This window comes from Peromyscus californicus, unplaced genomic scaffold, assembly GCF_007827085.1.
Source record: "Peromyscus californicus insignis strain IS unplaced genomic scaffold, ASM782708v3 Scaffold_5__1_contigs__length_169319896, whole genome shotgun sequence".
Classification (NCBI taxonomy): domain Eukaryota; kingdom Metazoa; phylum Chordata; class Mammalia; order Rodentia; family Cricetidae; genus Peromyscus; species Peromyscus californicus.
In genome coordinates this window covers 28,346,918-28,370,839 of record NW_026294573.1, presented here as the reverse complement: position 1 = coordinate 28,370,839, position 23,922 = coordinate 28,346,918, and the positions used below count along the sequence as shown (strand labels likewise).

General features: G+C 40.5%; 1 protein-coding gene across 4 annotated transcripts in view; it reads right to left on the bottom strand.

Annotated features, from left to right (window-relative positions):
• LOC128097934 (protein argonaute-3) overlaps positions 1 to 23,922 on the bottom strand; it is a 117,340-nt gene that overhangs the window by 14,957 nt on the left and 78,461 nt on the right. For all 4 annotated transcript variants that reach the window (XM_052718812.1, XM_052718813.1, XM_052718815.1 and 1 more), the window contains 9 exons: positions 21,640 to 21,762; positions 20,993 to 21,126; positions 19,117 to 19,301; positions 14,233 to 14,392; positions 12,941 to 13,031; positions 10,599 to 10,793; positions 9,739 to 9,873; positions 7,202 to 7,303; positions 197 to 396 (listed from right to left, as the gene is read on the bottom strand). In XM_052718812.1, the coding sequence (XP_052574772.1) occupies positions 197 to 396; positions 7,202 to 7,303; positions 9,739 to 9,873; positions 10,599 to 10,793; positions 12,941 to 13,031; positions 14,233 to 14,392; positions 19,117 to 19,301; positions 20,993 to 21,126; positions 21,640 to 21,762 (1,325 nt within the window). The remainder of the gene's footprint in view (positions 1 to 196; positions 397 to 7,201; positions 7,304 to 9,738; positions 9,874 to 10,598; positions 10,794 to 12,940; positions 13,032 to 14,232; positions 14,393 to 19,116; positions 19,302 to 20,992; positions 21,127 to 21,639; positions 21,763 to 23,922) is intronic.

The following is a 23,922-nucleotide window of genomic DNA, read 5'->3' as shown; positions in this document are numbered from 1 at the left end:
ACGCACACAGTGTTTTTGCAGAAAACCTTATTTTGAGCCATCAGTTGTCATACTTTTCCCACAGCACACTGGCTGTCTGGCAGCCTGTGGAACTTCAGTCCTGACATACGTGGAGGTGCTTACAGAAACGGCCTAAGGAAATCAGACTGCACTGGATTTGGTCTGAGAATCCCCACTCTTTATGCTTTTCTATTACCTGTCATGCTCCTTGTCCACAAGATGGTATCTGGCTCTGAATGCCACCAGGTGAGCATAGTACGCTGGTGCGGGGATAGAAACGGATCTTGTACAGCGTACGTAGGTGTGACAGAGCTGGTAAGTCAGCAGCTGGAGTTCATCTGCAGTGAAGCAGTTGTCATCCCACAAGACATGATAGTGTGACGGACGGCTGGTTCCCTATGGAGAAGAAATGGTCTAGTCTGTTGATTTCTAAACTTCTTTTTACAACGTTTTCATTGGTGAACTGGCAAGACGGCTCACTGGCTAAGCGTTTGCCGCACAAGCCTGGTGACCTAGTTTGATTGTTAGATCCCATGTAATGGTGGATGGAGAGAACAGGATCCACATTTTGTGCAATGGCATGTACACCCTGCTGCCATATTAATACTCACATATATACACAGTAATAACTTGTAGTGATATTTTGTTTTGCTCTAACAAATAAAGCTTGCCTGGAGATCAGAGTGCGGAGCTAGCCACTAGAGGCCAGGCAGTGGTGGCACACACCTTTAATCCCAGCACTTGGGAGGAGGAAACAGGAAGTGATAAGGCGGGGTGGAGACAGGAGCTCCTTGCAGTCTGAGGATTCCTAGAGGTAAGAAGTCTTTCTAGTGGCTGGCTGCTCTGCTTCTCTATCTTTCAGCTTTCATCCTGATATCTGACTCCGGGTTTTTATTAATAAGCCCAATTAGGATTCGTGCCACAGTAATGCACATTTTTCATTGGTGTATCTTGGTTGCACATGTACTTCGTTACAGAAGACCATTGTCACAGCCATATATAACTTACTTTAAGCATGCTAACCCACCCTTTGTACCCCTTCCCTTTCTCCTGCTTTACCCCCTCCTTTCCCCCTCTGTCCCCAGACAGTTTCACATCTACTTTCATCTCATATACACATTCATAGTTTTACGTGTCTATATAAAATCTAAATGTGTTTATTATTATCACTTTATTTTATGTGTGTGGATGTTTAGCCTGCTTGCACGCCTGTGCAGCACATGCATGATGGGAGCTTGTGGAGGCCTGAAGAAAGTACTGGATCCTCCTAGAGCTGGAGTTATAGCTGGGTGTTAGTCACCAGGTGGGGGCTGGGAATCAAACCCAGGTCCTCTGGAAGAGCAGCCAGTGCTCATAACCTATGAGCCATCCTTCCAACCCCTCCATATAAAATCGAGGACCTACAGATGAGAAAAGGTATGCAATAGCTTTCTCTCTGAAACTTAATTTGCTTAACATGAGTATTTCCAGTTGCATCTATTTTCATGTAAATAATATAACTTTTTCTTTATGGCTGAGAAAAATTCCATTGTGTATATATACTCCAGATTTTATTTCCATTCCATTATTGATGGACACCTAGGTTAGTTCCATAACTCAGCTATTGTGACTAGAGTAAATGCAGTAAACACTGGTGTCTAAGTGTCTCTGGTACACTGACTTGGAGTCCTTTCGGTAAATACCCAGGAGTGGTAGTGCTGGGTGGTAGTTCTATTTTTAATTTTTTTGAGGATTCTTCATACACTGATTTCTATGATGGCTGCACTAGTGTATAGTGTTGTAGACCAGCATGTATGGTTTCTTTGTGTCTCTCTTTGCCAGTATCTGCTGCTGTGCTCTCTCTCTCCCTCTTCCTTCCTGCCTGCCCCAGACAAGGTCTTATGAATCCTAGATTGTTCTTGACCTCACTAGGTAGCCAAGGGTCACCCTGAACTTCTTACCCTTCTGCCTCCACTTTCAGAGTGTTGGTGTTACTGACATGCACAGGCTCATGGCTTATGGGGTGTTGGGGATTAAACCTAGTGTTTTCTACATGCCAGGCAAATATTCTATCATCTGAATGGTATCTCCAGCCTGTTCATTATTTTCTTAATGACAGCCATTCTGACTGGGGTGAGATGGAATCTCAATGTAGGTTTAATTTGCATTCTTCTGGTGGCTAGTGAGATTAAACATTTTTGTCATGATTATTGGCATTTTTATTCCATCTTTGAGATTTTGTCATTTGTCCTCTGCCCCCTTCCCCTCCCCTCTTTTCCCAATGCTAGGGATTAAACCCAAGGTCTTGAACATGTCAGGCACAGCACTAAGCTATATCCCTGCCTATATTTTACTTATTTTTGGTTTTTGAGATGAGGTCATGCTATGTAGCTTGGGTTTGCATTGAATTCAGATGGTCCTCCTGCTATGGAACAATCCTCTTGTATACTGTAAAGATTTGTCACTCAAATTTGTTTAATAAAAGGTTGATTGGCCAGTAGCCAGGCAGGAAATATAGGTGGCACAACCAAACTAAGAATACTAGGAAGAGGAATGGTGGAGTCAGGAGCTGCCAGCCAGATGCAGAGGAAGCAATATGAGAATGTTGCACTGAGAAAAGGTACCAAGCCATGTGGCTAAACATAAGAATTAGGGGTTAATTTAAGTGTAAGAGCTAGTTAGTAATAAACCAGAGCTACTGGCTGAGTAATTATAATTAACATAAGCCTCTGTGTGGTAATTTGGGAAGTGGCTGCTGGGTATTTGAAGTTGCTGGTGGGACAGAAACTTCTGCCTACAAGTAGTGTCCAAATGTTTGGAAAGAATTTCCATATAAAACCTGAGAAAGCTTAAAAAACGATTCTAAACACACAAAAACAAAGGCAAACTTGGCTTCCTGGTAACCGCTTTTTCTCAGGTGGACTGTTTGCTGGTGGTGAGCACAGACATGGCTCCTTTAAGAGACAGCTTCCTGACTCAGCATTAGTGGCAAAAATGGGTGGCTCTTTTAAGAGGCTCTACTACCAAGCACTTACATGGTGTTTATGAGCAGCCAGCAACACGCTACTTCAGTGGCAGCATGGATCTAGAAATTCCCTAGAGTTGGGGTGATAAACATGGCTCCTACCAGTACCTCTGCCATGAAGCTAGGCACTCAGAACCAAGGAATGGGGCAGAGCCAGTTGACTAAGCCACTCCTGTTTAGCAGTTTAAAGGCCCATGTGGTCAGAAAAAGAGATATGCAGTAAAGACAGATTCAGATTAAAAAAAACCCAAACCTCTAAATGGTTCAAAGTTTAAAAATATACATGGGCTTGGGAGCGAAAAGAGAAGGTATAAACAGTCATAAAAAAGAGATATAGTTTTAAAATAATAAAGTCCTTAAAAAGAGAGTAAAGTAATATAAAAAAAAAAAGGCCACCTAAAGATGGAAAATACACAGAGAGTCTGGACACTGTATGTCACTGTGTTGTCTTTGAATTGTGTGACTGCTGAGGAAGGAGCAACAGCTGCTAAGGGACATTTGATTATAAAATATCTTGACTTCAAAATTTAAGTCAAAAGATATGTTACTTTGGGGGAGGAGTTGTGTTTTTATTTCCACAGGAGATGAGAGACTGGGTTAAGAAAAATCAGGTTTGATCGAGGAAGACCCTCTGAAATCCTAACTACAGACATGGAAAGATAAACCTAAAAGTACCTACAAGACACATAACATATATTTTTACCTGCTCAGACATAAAATAAAAAATTATCTTTGACTGGCTTATGTACAATGCACAGTTTACATTTGTATTAATTCAGAAATGTATGTTATCTTTAAAAGTTTATATATTTTCAGAACAAGGGGACCAGACACCAGTAAAAATGGCCCAGATGATCCAGCATTCAAAACAGCTTCCAGGCTGCTAGCTGAGATGATACAGCCTCACAGAATACTCCAGTCAGAACTTGACCATAATCCTAAATTTTCTCAGGGTCCCCCAAAGATTACCAGCACCCCCAATCAGCAGGAAGCAGTCTTGAGAACTACATCCACATTGCCAAAAATAAATTATAAATGTTTGTCAACGTTTAGGGGGGTTGGTTACAAGTTGTTATGGATAATGGTCATGAAAAAAGCTAAAGAAAGGAGATTAGATTCAGGGATCTTGTTCTGAAGAGAAAAAGGGAGGATATAGAAATGATAGGATAAAAGGGTAGATTATTGAATCTACTTTAATAAAAAAAACCTCAACTATTAAACTTACATATTTTACATTGGTATGGATTTTGATTTATTGATACAAATTTAAAGTTAATTTTGTTATACTATATGTATATTTCTACTCTGTTTAGGGTATTATGTTTATGCAGCTCATTTAAAAATGTAATATATAATTAAGAAATACAGATTAATAGTCATCTATAATAGCAAACTTATAGTCATGTGCTGTGAGATGTTCTCTATGCTGTGAATGTGTTGCTCTGATTGGTTAATAAATAAAGTGTTGATTGGCCAGTAGCCAGGCAGGAAGTATAGGCGAGACAAAGAGAGAGAATTCTGGGAACAGGAAGGCTGGGGAGGAGATGCTGCTAGCCATCACCAGGACAAGCAACATGTAAAGTACTGGTAAGCCACGTGCCACGTGGCAAGTTATAGATTAATAGAAATGGGTTAATTAAGATATAAGAACAGATAGCAAGAAGCCTGCCATGGCCATACAGTTTATAAGTAATACAAGCTTCTGAGTAATTATTTTATAAGTGGGCTGCGGACTGTGGGGGCTTGGCGGGATCCCAAGAGAAACATTCCAGCTACAGTCACGTTAGTCAGGTTTTCAAAGTCATACAGAGATATATTTCAGATAGGTAGGTAATCTTCAAACACTTCAAAGACCTATAGAATATGGCATTTAAAATGTTTTAAGAAATTAGGCATTTCTTGATAGTGAGACATGTCTGCTCCTGGCAGCACCAATTACTTCAAAGAGGATGATGGGCATTCATGAAACTCCATATGTTTTTGTTTTTTTTTATGGCAAAAGCTATTCATGTGGACAAAGAAAGCACCCTTGACTCAACTGCTGACAGTATTCTGTACAAATTGGACAAACAGGACACAAAAGAAAGCGACTGCAGAACTTTGCCAAGATAAAGTGGGACAGTCCTTCAAAAATCCCGCTTCATGGGTAAGTCTATCAGATATGCTAGGCCTGTAGGCTAAAGATGGATGCCCCAGTGTTGCAGAAGAACTTTGGGTGATTGTCCAGGCAGCTTGAGGTTCCTGTCATTAGGTAACATTTTACCCTTCTGAGGTCTTTAATGGAGCTGAACACTAAATAGTTATAATGATAGTTTTCTTTAGATATAATAGAAAGTAAACTAGATACAAAACTTTAGACTCATCAAGACAGATAATTAAGTATTTTCTCTAATTTTGCCAAATGCAAATAGATTAGATAATGTTACTATAATTCTTACTTAATAACTATTTTTGTTGCATATAATCTTACTATGTTAAAGTTAAAACCTTCCTTTTTAATTAGACAAAAAGGTGGAAATGCTGTGGAATAATCCTCTTGTATACTGTAAAGATTTGTCACTCGAAGTTGGTTGAATAGAATGTTGATTGGCCAGTAGCCAGGCAGGAAGTACAGGCAGGGTGACCAAACTAAGAATGCTGGGAAGAGGAAGGGTAGAGTCAGGAGTTGCCAGCTGGATGCAGAGGAAGCAAGATGAGAATGTTGTACTGAGAAAAGTTATCAAGCCACATGCTAAACATAGATAAGAGTTATAGGTTAATTTAAGTGTGAGAGCTAGTTAGTATTAAGCCTGAGTTACTGGCTGAGCATTTATAATTGATATAAGCCTCTGTGTGGTAATTTGGGAAGTGGCTGCTGGGTATTGGGGAGTTGCTGGCAGGATAGAAACTTCCACTTACATCCTCCTGCCTCAGCCTCCATGTACTAGGATTGTGAGTATGCAGCATCATGTTTGGATTTTAGCTTTTTTTTTTTAAAGATATTTATTTATTTGATATATTGTTCACAAATCAAGTCTTACCAAGCACAAAAACTTGAAATAATTTCTTCTGTCTTTTCAGATCATAGAGCAACAAAACTAGAAATCCATAGCAAGAAAAACCACAGACACTATACAAATGCACAGGGAATGAACAGTCCACACTTGAATGATCAGTAGGTCATTAAAGAAATCAGGGCAGAAAAAAAAGAAAAAAAAATCAGGGCAGGAATCTTAGTTTACTTATTTTATGTTGTACTTATGAGTGTTTTGCCTATGTGTATGTATGTGTACTGTATACACTCATGTTTACTGATGCAGTGAGTATAGCTAGGAAACGGCACTAGCCTGGATGTCCATGGGCAGAGAATAGATAAGGAAGATGTGGTACATATATGGGTTTTTTGTTTGTTTGTTTGTTTGTTTCTGACAGGATTTCATGAAGTTCCAGCTGGCCTCACACCCACTATGTAGCCAAGATTGGCTTTGAACTCCTGATCCTCCTACCTAACCTCCTAAGTGCTGAGATTATAAGCCTGTGCCACCATATCCAGTATGCAGTGGAACTGTTTGGAGTCATAAAGTAAGATCATGATGTTGGAAGTCATTATGTTAAGCAAAATAAGCCAGATTCAAAAAGATAACACCAGATATTTTCTTTTATATGTGAAATCGAGATTTAAAATTATGTGTACATATATGTATATGTACATATAAATGTGTTTATTTACACATGTGTATGTGTAGATCATAAAACTAGAAAGCAGATAATGAGAAGGGAGGAAGAGATCTCAATTGATGGAGAGAAAGAGAAGGTAACAGAAAACACGTGACCTGAAATTGGAGATGGGGTGTTAGGGGAAGAGAATGAATGGTAACCAAGCAAAATGACACATATGTATGAAAATGCCATAATAAAACCTATTATTTTGTATAATAACCTTAAAATTGATATAAATAAGTAAAATTTTATTAAGTTTTGCATTAAATCTAGGGTCAAATGCAGGGAGACTTATTCTATTAAGCTAATCCTGCTATTTTCATAAAAATATTTCCTTTTCAAAGTGAGGAAAAGGAAGGAATTCCTTTAATAAAAGTTACATGTGGACATAACTAGTAATGCAGAGAAAATATTATTTCTCTTTTTGCTGAGGCTCTGAAAGAACCACATAAGAACTGAAGTTCTAAATGAAAACACTGGAGGTAGGAGTCGGCTTACCTGGATGCCTGCATGGCTGCAGAGATAGAAGTCAAACTCGTACGGGTGGGTGATGTCGGTGTCGACTGTAGTTCCAGCGGGAATGTTCCCACTTCTCCCCACCTACATGTTTGTGGACCAGATTTTAAACCAACAAGATACGTTTAAAAAATGTATCAGAAGTACATTAAAAATGTTCAAGTACATAAACTGACCCCCACATTTTACTACTTTCAGCCTGAAATATTACTTAAGTAAGCATTAAGTATAGACCTCACATAGTCTTAGTTCCTAGTCTTTTTAAAAAATTTTCTTTCTTTCTTCCTTTCTTCCTTTCTTTCTTTTCTTTCCTCCCTCCCTCCCTTCCTCCCCTTACTTCCCTTCCCTTCCCTCCCTCCCTTCCTTTTGTTTTGTTTTGTTTTGTTTTTTCCGAGACAGGGTTTCTCTGTGTAGCTTTGGAGCCTGTCCTGAAACTCGCTCTGTAGACTAGGCTGGCCTCGAACTCACAGAGATCCGCCTGGCTCTGCCTCCCGAGTGCTGGGATTAAAGGCATGTGCCACCACCACCTGGTGGTACAATATTTTTGTATTTTGACGACAATCCTGTAAGTAAGGTATTATTTGGGCAAGCCAAGGCTCAGAAATATAAAAACAATTGCCTACTAGCAGGCAATGAGGGCAGAGCTGGGACTAAAACATGAAATGATTATAAAGGCTCAATTCTTTTTATTCCATACTATCAGTCTTAATATTTTATAGGAGATTTTCTCTGATGGACTAAGATGTTTAATAATGAAAAGCTTTTTTTTTTTTTTTTTTTTTTTTTTGAGACAGAGTTTCATTACGTAGTTCATGTTGGCCTGGAACTTGCTATGCAAACCAGACTGGCCTCAAACTCACAGAGATCTATCTACCTGTCTCTGACTTCCAAGTGCTGGGATTAAAGCTGGGTGGTGGTGGCACATGCCTTTAATCCCAGGAGGCAGAGGCAGGCAGATCTCAGTGAGTTTGAGACCACCTTGGACTGTTGTACAGAGAAACCCTGTCTCAAAAAACAAAAAACACAAAACACCAATGTACAGAGAAAGCCTGTCTCAAAAAACAAAAAACACAAAACACCAATGTACATAAAATAAAAATAAATAAGTAAATAAATAAAAAGAAGGGGCTGGAGAGGTGGCTCAGTGGTTGCGGTATTGTATTCCCCCAAATATTGTGCATGCTAATAAACTTATCTGGGGTCAGAGACAGAACCCACAATATTAAACATAAAGGATAGGCAGTGGTAGCACATGCCTTTAATCCTAGCATTCCAGAGGCAGAAATCCATGTGTTCAAGGATACAGCCAAGCATGGTGACTCACGCCTTTATCCCAGAAAGCAAGTCTTCCAGGGAGTGGTGGTAGAAAGCAGAAAGGTATATAAGGCGTGAGGACCAGAAACTAGAAGCATTTGGCCTGGTTAAGCATTTGGCTGGTTAAGCTTTCTGGCTTTGGAGCAGCAGTTCAGCTGAGATTCATTTTGGGTGAGGACTCAGAGGCTTCCAGTCTGAGGAAACAAGACCAGCTGAGAAGTTGGCCAGGTGAGGTTAGCTGTGGGCTGTTCTGTCTCTCTGATCTTCCAGTGTTCACCCCAATAACTGGCCTCAGGTTTGTTTTTATTAATAAGACTCTTTAAGATTCCTGCTACAAGTGGTTAAGAGCACTGACTGCTCTTCCAGAGGAACGAGGTTCAATTCCCAGCCTCCACATGGCAGTTCATAAATGTCTGTAACTCCAGTTCCAGAGGACCCGACACCCATGGCAAAACACCAATGCACATAAAATAAAAATAAATATAAACAAAACAAAACAAAAAACCCTTGAACCTAATAAATTAGCAACACATACCATATAGAAGCTATAACCTATTTAAAGAGGAAGCAGAATACTGGGTCCATACCACAGTTCTAGTCTCTAGGTGTATACTGTAGGACAAGGTATTTCACCTCTCTGTTTTCTCAACTATAATAATCTCCCATCTATTTTCTTTTCATTTTTGGGAACTGAACCCATGGCCTGAAATGTGCATTATATCTAAGCACTCCATTAAGCTACATCCCAGCCATTATTAGAATTATTTAGAGCATGAGTAAAGGTAAGCAAATGGATGAGTGGTATTACTAAACACTGGACATTCATCATCATTGCATCTAAGTTAGGTTTTATAGGTATAAAAATATACTGACAATAATAATAGACATTATATATAATATGTACTATTATACATAACAATAACTGCATAGTGTTTGGGAAGATTAAATCAGTTAAACAGCAATGTTCTTAGGTTGGGTATACAGCCCAGTGTATATAGCCATGAGGCCCTGAGTATGATTTCCAGCACCACAAAAAGAAAGGGAGGAGAGGAAGAAAGAAGGAAGAAGGGATAGAGACAGAAAAGGAGAGAAGGAAGGAGGGAGAGGGCCAACAGTGAGAAAGGAAAGGAGAGATGGAAAGGGGAAGCCTGATGGTGGGGCGGAGCTTGGCTTATAACTACATATATTATGACAGATATAATCACCCTTTCTGCTCTGTCAGCACAGAACAGTCGTGTGTGATGTCTCTTCTGAACTACAATGTAGGTTATTCCAGGTTGATAGTCTTTCTCCAAACTGATACAGGCTTCTCGAATTGCCAGTAGCTCATAGTACAACACCTAGAGAAGATACAACAGAAAGACTGAATATAGCCAGCTGTTTCTTTTACATATCCCAAAGATAATGGTGTAGCTTCATGACTTATTCTTAAAGATCAATTTTAATTCATTCATTTATCTTTAGTTTTTTTTCGAGACAAGAGGTTTCTCTGTGTAGCCCTAGCTGTCCTGGAACTCACTCTGTAGGCCAGGCTGGCCTTAAACTCAGAGAGATCCTCCTGCCTCTGACTCCTGAGTGCTGGGATTAAAGACATGTGTAATCACCACCTGGCTAGATCAATTTTATTTTAAGTCATGTGTATGTGTGTGGTGTGAGTTTGTGCACATGACTACAGGTGCCCTGGATGCCAGAAGAGGGCATCAGATGCCCTGGAGTTACAGGTTGTAGTAAGCCATCTGATGTGGGTGCTAGGAACTGAACTCAGGTCCTCTGCAAGAGCAGCAAGCACTCTTAACCACTAAGCCACCTCTCCAGCCCCGCCTCTGGACTTCTTAACATTACTTACTTCACAGCTCAATATGCTTCTCCACTTCATTTTTAACTATGAGCACAGCAGTGAAGGCTTACACATCCATAGGAACATTTTAAAAAGGAAGATCTACCCAAGCGTCAGCTTTGATTTTGGGAACTTTTAATTTCAGGTGTTCACCTTCAGAACTCAATAGCACATCAGAAACATAGTATTTGGTTTATTTATGATCTAAATATATTCCAGGCAACCAACCTGTCTAAATTGTCCTTCTGAAACACCATCCCGATAAAAGATAATGCGAGTAGGTTTGAATCGGGTTGACTTATAAAATTGGATGAGCAGTTCCCGGACCATGGAGGCCAAGTCCTGGATGATTTCCTGCCGAGGTCTCTGAACTCGTACTGTGGCACAGTATCTGCTTGGATGGGCATCCATACTACCTACAACCTAAGTTGGGAAAAGTGAGAAAAAATTAAAATAATCAAAACTAAGCTGTCTTCATTTACATATATATTTTATTGTAGTCTTACTGTTTATCATGATTTACTTCAAAAGTAACAAAAACTAGACAATCCTCAGTAGAGAAGAGAATAAAAGACTAGAATAGGGTCAAAAACAATCAGGCAGCATTTTTTTCTTTTTTCATTTTCATGTGTGTGGTGTATATGTGTGCATATCCATATTTTGCATGTTTGGGCACATGTATATGCTTCTCCTACATGTGAGTGTGTGTACATGGAGAGGCAGAGGTTGCACAGTTATAGAAAGAACAAGCAGGCAAATTACAACTGTTACAGGAGATTGAAGGAAGTTAATGGATTTAACAGGTGTATTATATGGAACTTGTACCCCTAACACCAGAATGACTGATTTTGGCAAAAACTCTCAAACCCAAAGGGCAATAATGAAAGTTGGCTACAAGAAAATCATTAAAGAACTGTAAAGATTAAACACTACTCCCTCACCCCACAAAACAAAGTATACGTCAGGGTCTGGAGAGATGGCTGAGCAGTTAGGAGCATTGGCTGTTCATGCAGAAGACCCTGGTTCAGTTCCATGCACCCACATGGTGGCTCACAACTGTCTGTAACTCCCATTTCAGGGATCCAATGACCTCTGGCCTCCGTGGGGACTGCCCACATTTGGTGCACAGACACACATGCAGGCAAAACACTCATACACATAAAATAAAAATGAGATCTTAAAAGAGAAAAACCAAATCATCCAAGCAATAATGGGCCAATAAAGTGAGCAGACAGTTCTGAAGAGAAGAAACGCAGGGCCAGAGAGAGAGCTCAGCAGGCAAAGACGCCTGCAGCCAAGCCCAGCAGCCTGGATTTGATCTCTAGGACCTACATGGTAGGAGAATTAACTCCTCAAGTTGTCCTCCATCTCCACATGCGTGCCGTAGCACAAATAAATGTAATAACAAAGAGGAGAGACAAAGCCAATAAGCAAACTTGGAAAGGGGTTCAATGTCCTCAACCTTAAGGGAAATGAGAATAAAAAGTGCTGTGATCCCATCTCACCCAGTCAGAATGGCTGCCACCCACAACAGGTGTTAAAGGAGGACCTTACCCATCACTGGTGGGGAGGTACATGTGAGCAGCCACAACTGAAGGCAGTTGACAGGCTTTTCAAAACACTGAAACTAGGACTACCATACTGCGTAGTTATACCGCTCTTGGGTACACGCCTGAAGAACTTAAAGTCAACACAGACCACAAAGATCCTTGTGCCTCCATGTTTATGGCTGCACTATTCACAACAGCTAGGAAAGCATACCAGCTTAGATGTTCATTAGCAGATGAATGGATAAATAAAATGGGGTGCAGGGGCCAGTAATCTGGGTTAGGGTGGGTTCCCGGGATGGAACTCAGATTGTCAGGCTTGGTGGAAGGAGACAGCCAACTTCTGCAAGTTATCTCTGACCTCTGACCTTCACATACACCTCCCCCAAATAAATAAATAAATAAATAAATAAATAAATGTAATAAAAAAGAAAATGTAGTACATGTACACTCAATGGAATTTTATGCAGATATAAAAACATGAAATCAGTATGTTCAGAAAAATGGATACAATGGAAATCATTTCGTTAAGTAAAATAAGCCAGTCTTAGAAAGACAGACACCGCCGGGCGGTGGTGGCGCACGCCTTTAATCCCAGCACTCGGGAGGCAGAGCCAGGCGGATCTCTGTGAGTTCGAGGCCAGCCTGGGCTACCAAGTGAGTCCCAGGAAAGGCGCAAAGCTACACAGAGAAACCCTGTCTCGAAAAACCAAAAAAAAAAAAAAAAAAAAAAAGAAAGACAGACACCACATGTTCTCTCGCATACATGGTGCCTAAGTCTGAAATTTTATTTTATCTGTATCTCATATACCTAAGGAGACTAACTGGGAGAATACAGGGCCCAGCTAGAGAAGGGAGCACTACTGCAGAGGGCAACGGAGGAGGACATGATTGAGAACAAGAACACTGGCACCCAGAAGATTAATAAAAAAGAACATCACATATCAGATTTTGAAATGCAGAACCAAAGCACTGTTATTAGTGTGCACTTTAGATAAGGCAGACTCGTCTGGTGGGACTCACAGCAGCAATGGAGGGCTTCTTTCCATCACCAGCAGGTGGGTGAGTGACATCTGCGCCCAGGAAGATCACTGGTTGCTGGAACACAGAAGGTCTTAAACACAGTTTTTTAAAGGGTTAGACTTCATTTGTTTCATCTGTTTCACATGATTGCAATATAATTGCAAGCCACTGGCAGTCTAGAGGACGCCCTCGACAGACAACAGACCTTCACAGACCCCCAACTGCTCACTAACTCTTCTTTTTTTTTTTTTCAAAATAGGGTTTCTCTGTGTACCAGGCTGGCCTTGAACTCACAGAGATCCGCCTGTCTCTGCCTCCCGAGTCCTGGGATTAAAGGAGTGCACCACCACATGAATCCCGAGAAACTCTTAACTCATGAATCTCTAGTCTGTTACATTTCTCTGATGTCTTGTGAGAACTTTCATGTTTTAAACAGGGGTACTGTGGTTGTAAAAGACAACTGATGCTAATATTCTCTGTAATGTGGAAAAAAATGATGTGTTTCTTCATAATATATCATTAAATTTCATTCATTTAAAAGAAATTACTTACATTTTAAGTCTATGAGACTTAAGGACAAAAAGAATCAGCAAGCCTTTGATGTTCAGTTTTAGTATATTTTACATTTTTAGGCAGGGATTATAGGCATCTACTATTCCCTGGCCCAAAGAATAAAATTTGAGTATATATTTAACAATTATAAAACCCCAGCATTTCCTTTTATTTTAAAACTTCACCCTTTAAAATGAAAAAACGGGCCGAGAGATGGCTCAGCAGTTGTTTGCCCAGAGAACTGGGGTTTAACGCTTCGCATCGCACATGGTGGCTCACAACCCTCTGTAACTCCAGCCCTGGGGATCCAACACTTCTCTCCGGCCTCCATGGGCCCTGCACGTGCATGCGCACAGAGATACATATAAAATAAAGGTTATAAATTTAAAAAAATATTGACTATTTCTTAGTTCTTGAACATGTTGGCTAAATTCTCTACTTCATTTATGAAACTCATCTCCTGTTTAACAAGACAGACTCACTATAGCTCTCCTGGAACTCGCTCTGTAGACCAGGCTGGCCTCAAACTCACAGAGATCCACTTGCCTCTGCCTCCCGAGTGCTGGGGTGAAAGGTGTGTTTAACCATTCAGTTATGTCTCCAGCTCCAACGATCTCTTTACCTTGCTAAATTGTCTATATAGTTCACGGGAAGAATCAGTAAGGTTGCCTCTAGTATCTGATAGTAGTTAGTTAGGCCTATGTAGAAAAAAAAAAAAAGAATGAAATAGAATAGCTTACCTTTGATGAGGTACAAGAATATTATTGATTCCTCCAAGTTTAACATTGATCTTTAGGCACAAGTTTGAGAGAGTTTGAGGAGATGTTTTTATTACATTCTTGACTTGCACACACTGTGTGGCCATACCCAAAAGTGTATCTCCTACACGTTTCACCTCCGCTAAGGAACAAACACAAATGGCCCAGTTAGAAAAGAAGACGTGGGGCTGGAGAGATGGCTCAGAGGTTAAGAGCACTAGCTGTTCTTCCAGAGGTCCTGAGTTCAATTCCCAGCACCCATATGATGGCTTACAACCATCTGTAATGAGATCTGGCTCCCTCTTCTGGCTTGCAGAGACACATGCAGACAGAACACTGTATTTGTAATAAATAAATAAATCTTAAAAAAAAAAAAAGAAAGAAAGAAAAGACGCCTGAAAATAAATTCACTCACTGACAATAAGGCTATGAAGGATACCCTGAAATATATTATGGTATATTATAGGGTACCTGAAATTATACCAATACTAAAACAGTGCTAGTAAAATGCATGGACATTTTAAGCATTAACTTAGAATTTTTCTATTGGTTTATTTTTGCATCTGTAAAGTATATATCTAAAGATTTATACTTTTAGTCAGGCATGGTGGCATATACCTTTAATTCCAGCACTCAGAGGCAGAGGCAGGGGGTCTCCAGGTTTGAGGTCAGCCTGGTCTACAGAGCAAGTTCCAGGACAGCCAGGGATACACAGAGAAACCCTGTCTTGAAAAAAAAAAAAAGGGAAAGAAAGATGACCACATACAACGACATACAAACGACTCCACCTTGTGACAATATGGAGTGACAGTAGAAACAAGTGGTGGTTTCAAGAACTGCAGAGGGAGGAGGATGAACAGAGGAACTGAACAACAGGGCAACTCTTCTGTATGGTGCTAGAACGATGGACAGACAAATACTTGCCAGACTATGCTCTTCAACACCAACAGTGGGCTTTAATGTAAACTGCGGGCAATGCAGTAATCATATTCATAATTAATACTTTTAACAATATGAATGCTGTTGATTTGGTAAATGTACTGCATTAAGGAAAAAGGTTAATTGTCTGTGGTGATATTTTGTTGTACTCTAATATAATTTGCCTGAAGACCATGGGACAGAACAAGCCGCTAGATTAAACATAGAGGCCAGGCAGTGGGGGCACACACCTTTAATGCTAGCACCTGGGAATCACACAACTTTAATCTCAGCACTAGGAAGGTGGAGACAGGAAGTGATATGGCTGGGCAGAGCAGAGAAAGGAATATAAGGCGGGAGGGGACAGGAACTGGGGCTCTTTCAGGCTGAGGAGTTGGTGAGGTAAGAGGTGGTGGCTGTGGCTTGCTCTCTCTTGTGGGCCACAAGAATATATTATAGAGATTCAGCTGTGTATTAAAGCTGTATTTTGACCGGCCAATGGTCCTGTCAAGAAGCAAGCTATTTATTATGAATATTTGGTGCTACCCAGCCTTTAATATTTCAGCTGTCTTCTATGAAAGTCTTGCGTGGACAAATATTTTCAGACCTGCTGAACTTCTAGGTAACTTCCCTGCAGGAGCCAGTACCTGGGTAAGGTCAGGTAAGCAAAGACAAGCTGGCAGGAGACACATAGCTTTGTTTCTTGTGCTAATGAAGCTCAGACCATCCCCCTGACCTGAGGCCTAGCGGCTCTCCAGAGCAACCGACTAAGAACAAAAGAGGTTTTTATATATCAAGGTGAGAGGTAGAATAACATTCCTGAGGAGGCAGAGAACCTGAACTGCATACCCAGGGCAGGCATTTTCTGTAGAAATGGACAGAATGGCATGGCGATGGAGAAGGGAGGAAGACAGGTTCCGCAGAGGGTGAGCAGATCTCGGGTAGAGTTTTCTGAGTGCCAGGAGTAGAGATGGAGAAAGAGGATACAGAGGACGAAGACAAGGCTGGAAGCATAGGAGTTTAGTCGTTAGCAGGAACTGGACGGGACTGAAGCTATGGAAACAGGATTTCATCCCAGAGAAATAAAGAAGACGGATGAAGAGCTTGGTGTGTCTAGAGTTATTCCTGCCCTGAATGCCTGACGGAGCTGTAGCTGTATTGATGGAATTTTGTCTTAGAGGAATAAAGTTAACAGACATAAGAACATAGTGTACATAGATTTTTTTCCCTTAGATATCCCATCCCAGACACAGCTAAGTCCCCAGGACCCCTGTGTACTCCATAGCTCTGCTTCTCTGATCTTTCAGGTTTCACCCTGATATCTGGTTCTGGGTTTTCATTAAGACCAATTAGGATTTGTGCAACAATTGTCTGTATAGGAAAAACTATGCAAAGGGCAGATGGCACGGGAACTCCCTAGACTGTCTGCCCAATTCTTCTGTAAATCTGAAGCTATTCTAAGAAAGTGTATTTATTTATTTAATTTATGCATGTGTATGTGTTTACATGTTCATGTGTGTGCAGGTGTGTGTGCACATGTGTGAGAAGGTCAACCTTGAGTGCAATTCCTCAGCAGCTGTCAACCTTGTTTCTATTCTCTATTGGAAGTGGTGCAGAGACCAGGCTGCAGGGAGATGAACGTAATGTAGGTATAAACAAACAGACAAAAAACAGTCAACAGTTTGGAGGCTTTGAAAATACTTTGCTTCCCACCAACAGTATGTAAGTGCATATTTATTCAAATTTTCTTGGGAATAGGTATTTTCATTGTTAAGAGAACTGACTTACTCTAGTTAAAACTTTAGTGATTAGCAATACAGAGTAGCTTCTTTTGTTCTGTGCTGGGCACTGAACCCAGGTTCACATGCATGTTAGGCCAAGTTATATCCACAGATAAACTAATTCTTTTGAACAGGTATTCTGAGTTTGAAACACTGAATTACAGACTAAGAATACATGTGCAGGGTTGGTGATACAGCTCAGTTAGTAAGCTGCTTGCCAAACATGCACGAGGCCCTGGTTTCGGTCCTCAGCATCACATAAACCGAGCATGACAGTGTGCACCTCCTCTAATCTCAGCACTTGGGAGGTAAAAGCAGGAGGATCAGAAATCCAGGTTATCTTCAGCTACATAGGGAGTTCAAGGCCAGCCTGGGCTAGAAACCCTGTCTTTAAAGAAAAGCTCAAAAGTTAATTAATTAAAACAAAATAAAAGACTAGAAAAAATTGCCTTTGTTGAACCAATATGTTCAAATTTTTTCTAATGATAAGCTAGTATTTACTGTTTCCATTTGCTGTGTTCTGTTGATTTCAATTTTAATATATTAACAATACACAAAATCTCAATTTTTATGTGGCCAAATGTAACAATTTCCTCTGTTATTTCTTCTATCTCTTTTTGCTTTTTGTGATGGTTGGAACAAACTCATAACCAAGCACTTGCCTACTGAGCCTCAGGCCCCTTCTGTCATTTTTTTCCTTTCTTTTTTTAAAATTTATTTTTATTCTGTATCTGTGAGTGTTTTGGCTGCATGGATGTCTTTGCATCTCATGTAAACTTGATTTCTATAGAGACCAGACGAGGGCATTAGATCCCCTGGAACTGGAGTTACAGACAGTTGGTAGCTGCCATGTGGGTGCTGGGAATAGAAACTGGGTCTTCTGGAAGTGCTTTTAACCACCAAGTCATTCTTCCAGCCCCCATTTCCTCCCTCCCTCCCTTCCTTCCTCTTTCTTTTTTTTAGGGGGGGTATGTGTAAGTGTTTGTGCATATATGCATGTGTGTGTGTGTGTGTGCACATGTGTATGCATGTGTGCATTTGAAGGTGGAGGCCAGAAGTTGGTGTAAGGTGTCTTCTTCAATCACTCTTCCCTTTGTTTTAGGAGACAGGGTCTCTCACTGAATGTGGAGCTAACCATTGGCTAGCCTGGCTGGCCAGCTGGCCCAGAAACTCCTGTTTCTGTCTCTCAGTGCAGGGATTACAGGTGCATGCTGCTGCGCCTGACTTTTCTTATGTGGGTTCTTGGGGATCAAGTCAGGTCCTCACACTTGTACAGCTAGCACTTCACCCTGATGGAACTATGTCCCACCTCACGTCTGTCATTTCTAAGGTGACATTATTTTACTACATTCAATGGTTTATAAGCTATGTTTTCCTATGAATCATGGAATTACATTTATTTTATTACTCTCACGAAACTTTATTTTGTATACAGTCCTATAAGGTTGTTATAGTATCTCAGTTAAACAGGTAAGGAAGGGGGCTGGAGAGATGGCTCAGAGGTTAAGAGCACTGACTGTTCTTCCAGAGGTCCTGAGTTCAATTCCCAGCAACCACATGGTGGCTCACAACCATCTAGAATGAGATCTGGTGCCCTCTTCTGGCCTGCAGGCTGAACACTCACTGCATACATAATAAATAAATAAATCTTAAAAAAAAAAAAAAAAAAAAAAAAAAAAAAAAAAAAAAACAGGTAAGGAAAGTAAAGCTTACTCCAGTTAGGTAATTCCGTCACATCACAGAAACACTGAGCAAATAGTCTATCTCCAAAATTCTGTGCTTCTAACCTACCACCTTATCCTGCTACTCAAGGTATCAAGGCTATTTTATTACACAATTCTTCTCTTAAGCACTGCTTGTGATATCTATCTTAGGTACTAAAACTCACTTCTCAGAGTCTCCTTTTCTACAATAAGCTTACAGGTTTTGCCTTAAAGTAATGATATGAGGTTTAAAATACAATGGTATAAGTATATTTTAGTATTTGAAAATTTTAGGCTATCCAACTCTAAAAGCAATGTTAAGCAGGAGAAGGGAAAAAAAAAAAAAACGTAATATTTCTGTTGTTTCAGTGCCAGAGATCAAACCCAGGTCTGTGTGCATCTCAGGCCAGTGCTCTAGCAATGAGCTAAAAATCTCACTCCTGAAAAATTTTAAATGTCCTTACCATACACTGGCGTCTTCCCCGGCAGGATGACGATGATGAGCTGCAGTCCCGAGTAGGTGTTCTTGAGATGTCGGAACATGGGCTCCACACTGTCTGCACCTTGTGCGTACTTGCAGAAGCATGGCTGGCCTTGGATGGGCATTCCCGCATCCTTGGAAATCTTTCGAAGTTGGTCCGTGAAACCTCTAAAGAAGGTGAAACCACAAAATAGAAGACCTTTGTCTAGACATCAAAATGTACAAAATACTTTATCTTTTCTATATGTAGTATTAAGGATTGAAACCATGGTCTGTGTGTGTTTACTTTACACTGAGCTATATCTCCATCCAGCTGCAAACTTACCTCACAGTAATGAAAAGTTTAAGAAAGAAATGGAAGCTGGGCATGGTGGTGCACATCTTTAATTTCAGAACTTGGGAGGCAGAGGCAGTGAGTTCGAGGCCAGCCTGCTCTGCAAAGTGAATCCCAGACAGCCAGGACTACACAAAGAAACCCTGTCTTGAAAAACCAGGAAAGACAAAAAGAAAGGGAAGAAGGGAGGGAGGGAGGGAAGGAGGGAGGGACGGAGGGAGGGAGGGAGAGAAAAAAGAAAGAATGAAAAGGGAGGATGAAGTATAGATTGTTGTGTGCTTGCTCCATACATAAGGTTACCAGATCGCTAATGTTAAGGCAACAGAGGACCAGTCACCTAGAGTAATCTCCTTTAATCCTTTGGGGCTATGTACAGAGTCCCTAGTGGGGCTGGAGAGACAGTTCAGCTGGTGAAAGGTTTGCTGTGCATGACTGTGCTGTTGGCACTGGGGAGGTGGAGGTGGGAGGCTCCCTGTGGCTTGTTGGCCAGCCAGCCTAACTGAATTAATGAATTCTAGATTCAGAAGGTAAGGTGGAAGGTGATTAGGAAGACTCATGAAATCAATTTCTGTCCTCAACAAGTATGCACATACCTGCACATGAACACATACATACATGTATACACATATATACGCACATACAAGACCCCCATTGGATGTTTGAAACTGAGGATGCTACTAGACCCTATAAGTTAATGCCTTTTTATCTTAACCAATGGCTATAATTTTTGAAGTCTCAGGTATAATTTCTTCCTTCCTTCCTTCCTTCCTTCCTTCCTTCCTTCCTTCCTTCCTTCCTTTCTTTCTTGTTTGTTTTTTGAGACAAGGTTTCTCTGTGTAGCCCTGGCTGTCCTGGAACTTGCTATGTAGACCAGGCTGGCCTTGAATTCAGAGATCCACCTGCCTCTGCCTCCTGAGTGCTGGGATTAAAGGTGTGCGCCACAACACCAGGCTTTATAATTTCAAGAGTAAAATATTCATTCTTAATGTATATCTTTGAAACTTCAGCATGAAATCTTTTCTTTCCTTATCAACCTTTTCACTTAAATAATTCAGTGAGTTCTAGGCCAATGAGAGGCCCTGGTCAAAAAGGAAGTAGATAATTCCTGATGAATGACATCTTAGGCTAACCTCTGCAATGCACACCCACATGTACTTGCACATATGTGGGGTGCACATGTACACACACACAAATGATTTTTGAGACTGGGTCTTGCTAACTTGTGATTCTCCTGCCTCAGCCTCCCATGTAACTGGAATGATAGATCATCCCAGCTGGATGGAAGAAATAGTTTTAAAGGTTCATTGGTTATATATACTCCATATAGAGGCAACATTTGTTAGAACATTAGATGAATAACTGAAAATTGGAATTCAGGGCTAGGGGTGTAGTTCAGCAATACAGCCTATTAGATATACAAGGTCCTGGGTTCACTCTTAGTGCCACCAAAAAATAAAAATTAAAAAAATTGTTTTAAAGTTCCAAACACACAAGGTCCCCAAACCAAACCAATGCAGCAGCTTACTTCAGTATTTCTTCTCGGCACTGCCTCTGTGTGGCAAAACAAGCTATGGCCCACATTTTGATTTCAACTCCTGTGTGGAACTGTTTTCCTCGCATGTCCCACACGCCGTGGCTTGGTGTTGCCACTGTCCGGTTCTGTAAGAGAAAGAGCACAATGGAAAAACAAAAACTTTACCAGACAATGCATTTCAGTGAGCTCAAGTAAGCATTTCAGATTGCTGAACTGATACATCCTTAATACTCTATGTGGAGTTGACTGTTCTAAATCAATATTATTTATATGGTTAAAACCTAAGAGGCCAGCAAGATGGTTCAGCAGGTAAAGGCAGGTGCTTGTCCCCAAGCCTGATGACTGAGTTTGACACCCCCACCACACACAAGAACTCAGATGGTAGAAGGAGAGGACCCGACTTCCTCAAGTTACCCTCTGACTTTCACATGTGCAGAGGCACACATGTGCACCCCTCATAATAAGTAAGTACATGTAAAAAATTATGCTAAACTCAAGCAAAGAAATCCACCTTGAAACAAATAAAATACCTAACATATTCTTGGAACAATCAGATAGTAAGTTCAAGACTTAGAGTACCATTCTCTCCAGACTTAGCAAATTCTACATGAGATTAAAGCACTGCTGATGGGCTTTACCCGTCCTCCATACTGGAGCATCGGTGCCGGAAGTACACGTCCCGTTACGTGGGCCATTTCATCCCGCACTTTAAATTGGAACTCCTGGACGAACGGATCTGTTTCATAATTTGCACTTCTTACCTAGCAACAGAAAAGATCTGTCATTATTCTCAGACTTTCCTTAGCCTCTCGCTGTACTTGCTAGAACCTCCTCTTTCTCTCTCACTACGCCAACCATACAGTTTGTAGTGAGAATCAATGGTGCCCTGACTATAAAGCACAGAATATTATCCTGCAGATTGTGGGTCGTGACTGTGGGAAGTCTGTGAACACCTTGGTAATTTATTCAAAACTTAAACAGATATTAGGTTGAATAATACACTTTAACTATTTGTGACCCATGAAAATGATAATTTTAAATAATTAAGCAATTTCAGGAGAGAGAAACACCTCTGGGAAGCAGAGGCAGGCAGATCTCTGTAAGTTTGAGGCCAGCCTGGTCTATAGAGCTAGTTTCAGGACAGCCAGGGCTACACAGAGAAACCCTGTCTTGAAAACCAAACCAAACCAAACCCAAACAAACAAAAACAAAAATTAAAAATCTCTCTGATTGGATGGCATAGCTTAGTCAAAACCAAAACAAAAAAACCTCTGATTATAAAGAATCTAGGAACATAATGTAAGAATTTGTTTTATGTAAAGTTTGACAGTAAATATTAAAAACTTAACTTTTTTCTAACTACCTGCTTTATAATTTATATGAATATATTTCATTTTACTTCAGTATTTTCAGATATATTATGTTATATAAAAATTTATTTAATGAGAAATTATAAAAAAAGATTTAAAAAAAGCCAGCATCAGTTATAGCTTATAATTTTTTTTTTTTGGTGGTTTTTTTCAAGACAGAGTTTCTCTCTCTCTCTCTTTTTTTTTTCCGAGACAGGGTTTCTTTGTGTAGTTTTGGTGCCTGTCCTGGATCTCGCTCTGTAGACCAGGCTGGCCTCGAACTCACAGAGATCCACCTGGCTCTGCCTCCAAGTGCTGGGATTAAAGGTGTGTGCCACCATCGCCCGGCTATTTCTTTTGAGAGATTATAAATTTTACATAACATATCCCTACATATAGTCAAAGAAAGAATACACAGTTGGTCAGTGTTATATCTTACTCTAAGGCATGCTACTGGCTATTTTTACTTGTCCTCAAGGCAACAATTTACAAAAAGAAGGCAGTGTCAAGTCTGAGTAAAAAGTCTATTTACAAAACTGTATAATTTAAATGCTTAAACACAATCTTCTGACAATAAGTAGGAAAAGCCACTTTTTAAATTAGGCAGTGATGAATCTTTTTCTTCAAACCTGTCAATCACTTTTGGTGTCTGCTAATGTCTTTCTGTAATAAGGTTATAAAGAATAACAAATAGCATTAATGAAGATTTGCTATGTAACATGAATTGCTAAACAGTCTTATTAAATAAAAAGCCTGGAACCAGATATTGGGGTGAAAACTGAGAGATCAGAGGAATAGAACAAGCCAGCCACAAATTCTTACCTCTAGGAAATCCTCAGCTCAAGAGAGAGCTACTTCCTGTATACTCACGCCTATATACCTTTCTGGGCCCTGCCTTCCTACTTCCTCTTTCCGCCCAGTTCTATCATTTCTTGTCTGTCTGTATAGACCTTCAGACCTCTATGGTTATCTAGTGCTGGGAGTAAAGGCATGTGCCACCATGCCTGGTTCTGTTCCCAGTGTGGCCTTGAACTCACAGAGATCGGATGAATCTCTGCCTCCTGAATGCTAGGATTAAAGGCATGTGCTACCACTGCCTGACCTCTATATTTAATATATTGGCTGGCTTTTTCCTCTGATCTCCAGGCAGGCTTTATTTGTTAGAGGACAAATAAGATATCACCACATTGCTATATAACATGCTTGATGATAAGTACCTAACCATTTTTTTCACATATGCTTTATGATATATAGTTTTCCTTCTTTCTCCCTCCCCCCCCCCCCCCTCTTTCTTTCAGCTGCCCTGGAATTGACTCTGTAGACCAGGCTGTCCTCAGACTCAGAGATCTGCCTGCCTCTGCCTCCTGAGTGCTGGGATTGAAGCTGTGTGCACCACCACCACTCAGCTACATAGATTTTTATTATTATTATTATTATTATTATTATTACATTTACACTTTCATGTATGAGTGCTCTGCTTGCCAGAAGAGGGCATCAGATCCTATTACAGATGACTGTGAGCTTCCACGTGGTTGCTGGGAATTGAACTCAGGACCTCTGGAAGAGCAGCCA